General features: G+C 49.7%; 1 protein-coding gene across 1 annotated transcript; it reads left to right on the top strand.

Annotated features, from left to right (window-relative positions):
* Positions 1-430: 430 nt before the first annotated feature.
* Positions 431-2251, top strand: RASSF10 (Ras association domain family member 10). Its single transcript, XM_053448987.1, has one exon. The coding sequence runs from the start codon at positions 694-696 to the stop codon at positions 1969-1971; it is 1278 nt and encodes a 425-aa protein (XP_053304962.1). The 5' UTR covers positions 431-693; the 3' UTR covers positions 1972-2251.
* Positions 2252-11215: the final 8964 nt, after the last annotated feature.

The raw sequence follows: 11215 nt of genomic DNA, 5'->3' as shown, positions 1-11215 counted from the left end.
CTTATTACCCCAGTAAAGGGACAGCAGGCGACAGATCCTTTAGGTATCAGAGAATTATATCAAAGGGAACTTAACTGAATACAATATAACAATAAATATAATAACAATACAATCTTACAACACTATAAGCGCGAGCGCGGGAGGCTGCTGAATGGGGGGGGGTGAGAGGCTCCAGAATGTGAGTGTGAGATTCTACTCCCGAGAGCTGGTTCCAGGACCTGCAACAGGCTGTGGAGTAAGGGGAGAGTCCGGGGGCGGGGCTTCTGGTCACATGTGTCTGGAGGAAAAGCTGCCACTCAGAGCAGAGCAACATCAGAGTGAGAGAGAAAAGGGTGCAGGACAGGTCTGCCCCATCACTGGGGAAAACTGCACCAGGAGTGAAGACAACTGCACCAGGAGTGAAGACAACTGCACCAGGAGTGAAGACAACTGCACCAGGAGTGAAGACAGTGTTGTCTTCTTAAGGACAGGGGGCAACTGCACCTGGAGGGCAACTTTATCAGGAAAAGGGACAGTAAACTTCAGCCTGCTCCAGGAGGGCAACTTCTACCTGCACCCAGGGGACTTTCTGCCTGCCCTAGGTCAGCATCCCTCCCTACCTCTGTGGGGTTGTTCTGCCTGGACCCTATGGGTTAGCTGCCTGGGGTGGCTCTGCTGTTCTGACTCTTTTTAACCCTTGGGGTATCCCCAACAATGGAGGGCGATGAGGAATGGAAGATCTCCGTGTGGCTCTGCCAGGAGGAGAAGCTGGTGTCTGGACTGACCAGGAGCACCACCTGTGCAGAGGTGGTCAGGGTCTTGCTGGATGACCACAACCAAGGGCAGCACCCAGGGGGCTCCATGCTGCTGGGACCCCCACACTCCTACTGCATAGTTGAGAAATGGAGGGGCTTTGAGAGAATCCTGCCCAACAAAACCAAGATCCTCAGGCTGTGGACAGCATGGGGCGAGGAACAGGATAATGTGAGGTTTGTGCTGGTCAGGAATGAGGCTTCCTTGCCCAACACTGGCCCCCGGAGCGCCGAGGCCAAGGTGGTCCTTAGCAAGGAGAGCCTACTGAGAGGGTCCACCAGGGCCACCACTGGACTGACCCAGGACAAGCAGCGCAGGGTGGTCCGGAAAGCCTTCCGCAAGCTGGCCAAGATGAACAAGAAGAGACATGAGACCCTGCCCTCAGACCCCAACTCTGGGCAGAAGATGGAGACCTTGGTCCACCTGGTCCTGTCGCAGGACCACACCATCCGGCAGCAGGTACAGAGGATCCAGGACCTGGACAGAGACATTGAGAGGTTTGAGGCCAAAATGCACTTTGACAGGATGAGGAGGCATGGAGTGAACTATGTCCAGGACACCTACCTGGTGGGGACAGTGTCTGACATCCGACAGGGGTCCCAGGAGGACCTGCTTGTGGACTTTGAGGACTATGCTCAGAAATGCGAGCAGGTTCTGCTACTGCAGGATCAGATCACCCAGCAGGAGGCCATGATCGAGCAGATCACAGCCCAGATCCAGGAGGAACTCAACAAAAGGTGGATGGACAGGAGGCAGGAGGAGAGCCTTCATCCAGGGGACTCCAGTGGAGGCCAAGGGCAGAGTGACAGCGAAGTGCTTCTGGAACAGGAAAGGGTTAAAACAGAGCTGAGCGCCAGCCTCTACATAGGGCTGAGGCTGAACACAGACTTGGAGACCACCAGGGCAGATCTGGAATATGCCAGGCAAGTTTGCCAAGATAAAGAGAATGAGATCGAGAGCCTTTTACAGAGCATAGGGGCACTGGAGCTGTCCACTGGGGGCCACATGCCTGAAGAGAATGAGCAGGGGAGCCCTGGGGACGATGCTGGGCTCTGGCTCGAGAAAGACACCCCGGGATTTACTAACTGCGAGCCCAACGACGAGGACTCAGACACAGGACTGAGCTCCATGCACAGCCAGGACTCAGACTCCACTCCGGTCTGCGAGTCCCTGGTATAGAGGCAACCTCTGGGGCTAATTGCTTTTATTGCCCCTCGAAGGGTTAAACTCGATTCCTGCATTTCTCAGCTATAATGAGTGTTTCAGTTCCTGGCATTTAAATCCCCGGGATCGCGGACATTATGCTGGATTATGCTGCGTAACCCTTTAAGTGACAGAGCAGGAATAAAGCTCAGACTGGCACTGAAAAGGTTAAAGGCCACCCGAAAGTCTTCTCCTGAAATAAGTTGGTATTTGCTTGTAAATTGTTATTTTTTTTAAATAAACTATTATTGCTAAATTACTGTAGATCTGATACATTGTATCCAGTAACCATGCATTTGTGTGTCAGTTCAGACAGTAGCCCTCTGTGCTGGCCCCTGGCCCCTGGCCCCCGGCTCCCCACCAGGTTTATTCCGTGCCTTTAGTAATGATGTTAAAGGAGTGAGCGGCCGCTGGTTCACTAGGAGTTCAGTTATGGAGCCAGAATGCAGCATAAGAATGTGCCCAGCGCCTGGGGTTTGGCACACCGATTAACCCCGTGTAAACCATTGGGTCGGAAAAAAAACCCTCAATAGAGCCACAAAGTCATAAAAATTAAAGCATAACAGGGTGGCTTGTAAATGATGGGGATGTCATTCGCTCCAGCTATGAAATGGTTAAAACCGTTGAAAAGATTTCTGCAGCCAATAAAGCCCCACTTTGCATGTAACCCATTTAACCGTTCCATTGCTGGGGTGCACGGCCTGGCGCGAGACGTTTTGGCAGGGACATAGTTAAAGTAGAATCAGGAGGAATTATTATACATTATACATTGTCTGGACGCACATGCCTGTAACAACTTCAGGGGCACGAGGGGAAGGAGGACTTTATAAATTTAACCCCATGTAAAACACCCCGCACCCTCCGGTACGCAGCCTTAGGACTCTGTTTACAGCTTAATAAACCCCCTTTTAAGGCGCAGCTTCCAGGTACTGACATTACTGCCCTGACACTACTGCCCTGACATTGCTGCCCTGACACTGATGCCCTGACACTGCTGCCCTGACACTGCTGCCCTGACACTGCTGCCCTGACACTGCTGCCCTGCCATTACTGCCCTGACATTACTGCCCTGACACTACTGCCCTGACATTGCTGCCCTGACATTACTGCCCTGACATTACTGCCCTGACATTACTGCCCTGACATTGCTGCCCTGACACTACTGCCCTGACATTACTGCCCTGACATTGCTGCCCTGTTATTACTGCCCTGACATTACTGCCCTGACACTACTGCCCTGACATTACTGCCCTGACACTACTGCCCTGACACTACTGCCCTGACACTACTGCCCTGTTCACTTCATACAGAAGGTAATTGTCGTCGTGCGAGGAAAACCCACTCAATGGTGGCAAATGCACCCGAACGTGAGTCACGCGCCGAGCTGGGACGTGTAATCCTTCCGTAGGCTCGGGATTAGGGTATTGCAGGGCTCCAGAGACGTGAAGGGGTTAAACACGCTGGTTTAGGCATGTTTCATATGAATAAAAGGTATTGTGCTCGTGTATACATAGGGCGGAATCCCACCTTCTCTGTAACTGAAATGTGACGGGTACTGAAACATATTGCAAAATTTACATTTCATCAGAAACCACAGGGCCCCGGTGCGAAAATTCCCCCCGACTTCACCGAGTAACATGTCCCACGGGGCCAGATTTGCCCCGAACAGCTTACTAGTGCTATCTTTGGCCCCAAACAGCCTGCCTGTGCCCCTTGTCCCTGTCTTCCCCTGCACAGAGACGTCCAGCATGCAGGAAGTAGACTATTATTATTTATTGTTTATATAGCGCCATCATATTCCATAGCGCTGTACAGTGGGTAGACAGGACAAGTAGTATATAACATAATAATTTGACATACAGAAACAACAGATGAGGAGGGCCTTGCGCACAGGAGCTGACAATCTAGAGGAAGATAGGGTGCATTACACAAAAGGTAAAGGTGCTGCTGTTAAGGATGGAGCAGCCGCGCCAGTAGGAGTACGTATCGGACGTCACAGGTAGCGTCAGCGGCACGGGAAGGGACAGACAAGTGGAAGCGGGGGTCGCCCGGCCTGGCGGGGCTGGTCGCAGGTGACACCATGATTGTTACCCCTTGTATTTCATGCACATTTTTCTGTATTAACTCCAGCAGTTCCAAAATGCAATTCTCTTCACCCTCAAAAAATGGCAGCGGTTCCAGAAACCGTCTCTGGCGTTTCAGCGTCCTGTGGAAAATTAAGCAGGGACCCCCAGCTCAGGGGTCTGTGTCCACGCGGCCTGTAGAAAAGGGCTGCGCAAGCACATTGGGGTAGTTTTAGAAGCCACCGTATTGTTGTGTTTGAGAGGAAGGGAGGGAAAGTCCGCACGGGGCTTAGACGAGAGCCTCCTCGTTGCAAGTTTCTTTTTAGTTTGCGTCTAAGGCCTCGTCCTCATAATAACCTCCATCACCACAGTGATTAAAAACAGACCAATTCTGATTTTCTTAGTTAGCTAAATTCTTACGTTTCGTTGCCTACGTTCATTAATGAATTTTATGTATTCTCAGGTGCCAGTTTCCCGGCGTCTGCACTCGGCTCGCTTTAGCGTCTCGTACCTTGCGGCCAATGAGTCAGACTCAAGCGGGTGGCATTTATATGTTACACTGGGGGCCGGGCACGGAGCACCTGTATGTAAAAGGCGTGTGGCCCAGCCATGTGTTCAGACATTGCAGCACCTGGTGGGCCTATAGATGCTGCTTACGGTGCCGAGTAAAACCATTGGACACGCTGGAGCCAGTTATTGAAAACGGCGCATGCTCCTAGAACACGCTGGCAAACGTAAGGCGGCCCCGGTGTTTGTTGCTCTGTCTCTCCGAGGGCGGCTGGGTTTGTTGTATCGTTTGAACGCGGCTCAGGGCGGCACAGCGAGCCGACGCCAGCGCTGAAACAAACACAATGGCGGCGTCCGCGCGTGCCGCTCTGCCACAGAGCTGGTCTTTGTTGTGTTAATATTATAATAATTATAATAGTGAAAACGCAAACTCACCGGGGCGCGAGCGTCTGGAATTCGCATGGAAATGCACGATCAGCAGTACACAGGCTGACAACGGGGCAATCACCATGGAAACCAGTGAAAAACCTTTGCTGATAACACTAGTTATCACCTTAATAATAATAATGTCATTTATTTCATAAACCAGAGTATTTCAAGGGTAAATATGACATCACAGCGTGGACATGCGCGTATTTTGAAAAAGTTTTTATACATGTTTATGTGTTTATGTGTGTCTCTAAAGGAATCTTCCCCGAACCTCTAATCAACGATCCGTACGTATCTATCAGTGACTTCGCCGGCATTATTCTATCTAAAGCCACGTCCTTAAACTCACGCCAGAGCGGCGGCGGAGAATCCATGCCCCGCGGGACTACTTTTCAATTCACTTTCCCCAAGAAAGAAAGACCTCTGGCTGCACAAAGAGAACGGAGTCTATGTGAACGGGGTCCGCTATCTGCGGCCAGACCCTAAAAGGTTTTTACATGCTAGAGATTACAGCGCCGGAGGCAATTACATGTAAATGAGAGCTAATAACGGCACTCTCATTGTCCCGGCACACAGCCGGCAGAGCTCGGTATCAATGCGATGAACAGCAGTCCTCAATCACATGCTTGTGGCCTCTTGGGGCCGGTAATAAGAGAACGGGTCATTTAATTATTAAGTGCAACAGGAGACGGTCTCTGGCTGGAGAGGGCACAGAGAACGCCCACAATATGATATATGGACCCCACTATTCACATAAAGAATAGGCCAGGGTTGGCTGAGAGTAATAGGCATTCGACACAGTACTGGGAAATTTGGTCCGGCCATAGGACGCCGGTTCTAATAACGTATTTAGAAGGGGAACGGGTATTTACCCACCGATGGCCGCAGGGTTGTTGCTGGACTGCAACTCCCAACACACTCAGAGACATGCCTGCCTACAACCTAACGTTGGATGACTTCCACTATTATCCCACTGAATGATTATCTATTGCTGGGTCAACATGATGGGAGTTGCAGTGAACTCACTGGAGAGACGGCATTGGGCTGCCAGTCCTTTGTGAAGTGTCTGCAGTTTAAAGAGGGATTAGGAAAGTTCTAAGGAGAAAAATATTTGAACAAAAAAAATACTTAGAAAACCTTTGACTCTTAAACCCTAGTAAAACACTAGACTTACTGTGAAACTCCGGGACAGCTGGCTGTAATTATTCTGCTTTATAATAATGTGTGTGCGGGGGGGGCATTAGGGGATCCCTTATGGGGTCTTTGCAAACGTGTTCACGGTGGAGAGCAGGCTTTTCATTAATATTCACTTATAGGATTTCCCGATAACACATGATTAACAACATGTCTCGCTAACACGCCGACAATGCCCTTCAACATAGAAAGCCAGAACCTGTCGGCAGATTGGCCCCTGACGGCTGACACGCAGACCTCCACCGCTCCCCCAATGCCGACCCGCAGACCTCCACCGCCCCCCAAATGCTGGCCCGCAGACCTCCACCCCCCCCAAAAGCTGACCCGCAGACCGTCAGCATGGACCAGTTCCAGCGTTTTGTGTTTTTAGTTAAAAGGAAGCGGGAGTCTAAAAAATCTAATAGGTTTTGACAAGAAACGGGGGGGGGGGGGGGGGGGCAAGTTCTGGTCCTCAGGAAAGTTATCAACAAATCACCGCCTCAGACGTTCATTCCACGACGCAGCGAGATAATAGCACATAATGTAAGCTGAGTCCAGGGCCTGCTCCCCGTCTACCCGCTGTTCTGTTGTACCATCTTATTAAAACTTGTGGAATTAGCGCTTACCGATAATATGGAGCAAATAAACGCAATTATGTTCGCTATATGAGCCACGACACAGGCGCAAAAACCTTGTTTATGGTCAGTAATAAGCAACAGGTCAGGGCCGGTCGCAAAACACCCACTTCAGCCTTGTGGGACCCCTGGGACCCCCCCACCGCAGTCCCTGTACTTTTTCCCTTGGAAAGTAAATACTAATAAACAGGTAACGCACCGGGAAAAGAAAAGAAAAGCTTTAAAGACAATAAAATATCCCAAAAGTATTAACGGTTCTTCCTTTTATCCCAGATCCCGGGATCAGAGCGCCCAGCTTGGAACATACGAGAACATACGTGACCTGATCTAGTTAAGTATCACGGCTGATAAATGCTTAGGGACCAAAGAGCGTTTCCTTAGACTGGAGATTAAGGGAAGCGCGGCCGGGGTTTGCCGGGGTTTGCCGGTGTTTGCCGGGGCAGGAATGCGGCTCGTAAAGGTGGGTGGATAATTGTTCCCTTTAAAGCTCTGGGTACGAAGCTCCTACACATTAAATGACTTCAAAAGGATTCCAGTCTCACGCCGTCAGAGTCAGGCAGAAAAGTCTCCGTCACCTGCCGGGATCGCCAGCCGTACGGGAAACGGGCTGAAAATAAAAGAACTGCGAGATCCTACAAATATCTGGGGCTCAAAACCAAAATCGCTTTATTAGCGGGTCCCTTCCGCTGCGTGGGAGATGTGAGGAAAGCATTAAATGTTTAACAAAGAAGTAGAATAACACTTTAGGAAAACTGATGTAGCCTTAATATTTCTTCATATTATAGAAACACAGCGAACAAGTGAAAATAACAGAAATACGTTAAGTACAATTTTTATATTTTCTAATATTTTCTATATAATTTCCTATATTAACTTTAGGAACAAAAATCACTAAAAAAAATAAAGATATATTTCTAAATGTTTTGAAAGTAGGATTTCTCCCCAAATATCAATCACAGATAAGGTAAAAGCGATAGTAGCCTGCGCGGCTGGAAACAATCTCTAGTGCTCGCTAGAGGCTCATGCGCAGACCGCTAGACCAATGCAGCGAGAGTCCAGGAAGCGGCTTACAACTTCCTGCTTGGGCTGACGGAGGGAGAGAACAGGAAGCGGCTTACAACTTCCTGCTCGGCTTGACAATAGGATTCCGACGCATTCTGCACTGAGGGATCATGGGAACGGAGGGAAGAATAGCATGAAATGCCTAGCTTTGCCGCTGTATGGTGTCAGAGCTCCTGTGCCAATCACGACTCTTCAAGAAGAAAAGCGTTACTATCCCTCGCCTTAAACTGCCGCTTGCCGTGACGTCATTAGCGTTGCCCCGACGCGAGCCCTTCCCAGTAGCCGGGGTAATGGACGCTTCCAGAGAGGCCTCTTTTGTAGGACAATCTGAGCCAAACGCACTGCTCGGGTGATCCACAGGAATGCCGGTTTCCGCGGCTCTTTGTACACGCGGTTTTGAAGCAAGTGAAAAACTGAAAGAAGAAACCCAGATAAAAGGCATTTCCATCATCGGGAGCTGCTTAGCCGCTACACGAGGCCCATGGGAAACGCTGCGAATAACACTTCAAAGATCCATGCGCGGCTTATTCTTCGCTTACATCCAAAAAGTACATTTGGTTCTGATTTACTCTTCAATTTAAGAAAGATTCAAGGGGTAGTTTACATTATCCCCGCTTCATGGGCATAGACGTCAGTGGACCACTAGGGCAGATCCGGGATAATGCCCACAGGGAGCTTAAAAAAAAGACTTGTGCAAGTCTCTCAAATATATTGACTCTGTCACCTGTGGCTATGCAGGGAGTATCCTAATTTCTGGGGAGCACCAAGCCTGCGCGCCCCATGGGCAGGAGTCCCCCCGCGTGCCCCGTGAGCAGGAGCCCCCCCGTGTGCCAGTGGGCAGAAGTCCCCCAGCACACCTGTGGGCAGCAGCCCCCCTGCGCACGTCCTGTGGGCAGCAGCCCCCCCCCGCTGGTAGGAGTCCCCCAGCGCGCCCGTGGGCAGCGCATGGGTGAACATGTACTTGGTATATATCACTATAAGTAAACGTGAAGTGTAAAGATTGGCATTGCACTTTGTAATGAGATAAATGTATGGGTGAAAGGGTTAACCTGCGCCTGTGCAGTAGGAAGAGTAAAAGCAGTTTTTTGGGTCAGTTCTCTCTGCCCTCTCGTGACGTTAATTACTAGGTTTGTTCTTGGTAACAAACTGGGGGAGTGACTGGTTCCAGTTTCCTTTAGTTAATGGGAGAAGAGCTAATAAAAGCAGAGAGCGCAGAGCATTGAGAGAGAGGCCTAAAGCAGTCTCCCCAGAACAGCGAGCGCCCAGGGCCCGGGGTCTTCGGGGTATCAGGGGGCCACCACATCGGCCCCGGAGATGTCCACAGACAGCCTTTTCCCAAACGTTCTCGGGCTGCACGTTTAGCTCTGCAGTTAGTCTTCTATACACAGGGTTATATTAAGATACGCAGGCGTCACGTAGACAGTGCATGCAGCACATGCCTAGAACATACTTTCTGCGTGTAAGAACCTGAGGGGCCGCAGAACCTGGGCTTCTGGTCTCCTGGTTATGGGCGCAGAATGGAAGAGACTCTTTCTATTACACAGAGCAGGTTATAGAGAGTACATGAGGTTTACTTCTTCCCTGGGGAACCATTGAAATAATTCCGGGTACGTTTTCCACAGATTGCCTTTCACCCGCACACGCCAAAACGCTGCAAAAACGTGCAAAACATGTAAAAACAGAAATGTAATATAATGATAGCGATTCCCGCTATAACAGCTGAAGGTATTCATTTCACGCCTTGGGTCTGCAAAACTGATATTCTTCCCCTCGCCTTTGGGGGAAAATAACTCAGAATAATGAAGATGATCAGGTAATGCGTAAAACGACTGAGCCCCGGAGATCATATTTTTGGTCAGGGACAGCGCCGGGGCCAATGACATGGTGTACCTGGCTCTTTAAGGCCTGCAGCAGATGGCTGGATATGTGCGGCCGCACGCTACGCTTTTCTGTTCACATAGAGGGTGTTTGCGTTACCAGTCAGGGATAGCGAGTTAGCAGAGTGAGGGACCCCCGCATGTGAGAGAGAGAGTGAGAGAGATGGAGAGCGAGAAGACAGAAGAAGGAGAGCGCATGAGAGAGAGAGAGCAGAGAAAAAGGAGAGAGAGAGCAGAGAAAAAGGAGAGAGAGGGAGCAGAGAGATGGAGAGCGAGAAGACAGAAGAAGGAGAGCGTATGAGAGAAAGAGAGAGAGAACAGAGAAAAAGGAGAGAGAGAGCAGAGAAAAAGGAGAGAGAGGGAGCAGAGATGGAGAGCGAGAAGACAGAAGAAGGAGAGCGTATGAGAGAGAGAGAGAGAGAGAGAACAGAGAAAAAGGAGAGAGGGAGCAGAGAGAAGGAGAGAGAAGGGAGAAGGGCTGGGAGCAGGGAAAGGGAAGGCAGAGGGAGAAGGGCTGTGGAGGAGATGAAAGCGTAAGCGCTGGGATAAGAACATGGGGTAGGTGGAGGAGAGAAGGGCTGGAGGGTTACTCTGGAAGGAGAAAAAGCAGAAAAAAGGAGGTCAAGATGGTAAAAAATGAACATAAAAAAGCCGGAGTAGAAGGTGGCAGAGAAATGTAGGGCTGGGGTGTGTTTGGATTCGTGTAACAAACCGGTTCAGGGAGCGGGGAGACACCCCGCAGTAATGAAGTCATTTGTGATGGTTTGGTAAATGAATGTTAATACGGCGTGGAACTGGAAGTAAATACGGGCGCTAAGATTCTGTGTTTTAGTTGACAAGGACGCCGATTTCCTTAATATTGGATTGAAACGGGGAACAGTGGAAACAAAACACCTTATTGTTCTAGTTTTTGTTTACTAGGAAATAGTTGGTTTTTTTCTCGGAAATATTTTCCAGCTACTTTTGGTTGTGCCCCTAAAGCGTGGTTCGGGGCATTATCCATTCTAACAGGACATGAGACAGGACAGTGTCATGATGCCAAAGCAAAGTCTGCTGGTGGTCCGTGTGGATGACAGGAGTTGTAGTCTGCAAACAGCTAGAGCAGCACAGATTCTGAGTGCCCTTGAGATAAGTATGAAGGTCACAGATAGTAAAGTTTGTGAATGTTCCCGGCAGCAATGGAGATAAAGCCCTGTTGTGTCTGGACGAGATAAACAAGGAATGGAGAAAATCATTTTAAGGCTCTTTCCTATAAGCTGCACCTTAATAATAATAATAATAATAATAATAATAATATTACTGCTATTGCCACCTCAGTTCTATAACCGCGTGTCATTCAGTGCTCTGCTCCCCAGCGATGGGCCATTTGGTAAGAGAACTGGGCAAGAACGCTGATTTTCAGTATCGCTTTAGACCCGCGAGGTGTTAGAAGCCTCCGGAAGGTTTGCCAGCGAGCGAATCACTATTTCCTTTC

The sequence above is a fragment of the Spea bombifrons genome, chromosome 10 (genome assembly GCF_027358695.1).
Source record: "Spea bombifrons isolate aSpeBom1 chromosome 10, aSpeBom1.2.pri, whole genome shotgun sequence".
NCBI classification, from domain to species: Eukaryota; Metazoa; Chordata; class Amphibia; order Anura; family Pelobatidae; genus Spea; species Spea bombifrons.
This window is presented reverse-complemented; position numbering and strand designations above follow the sequence as displayed.

Bases quoted from the DNA above. Each gene is read 5' to 3' on its own strand.
- RASSF10 (XM_053448987.1), top strand. From the start codon at position 694: ATGGAGGGCGATGAGGAATGGAAGATCTCCGTGTGGCTCTGCCAGGAG.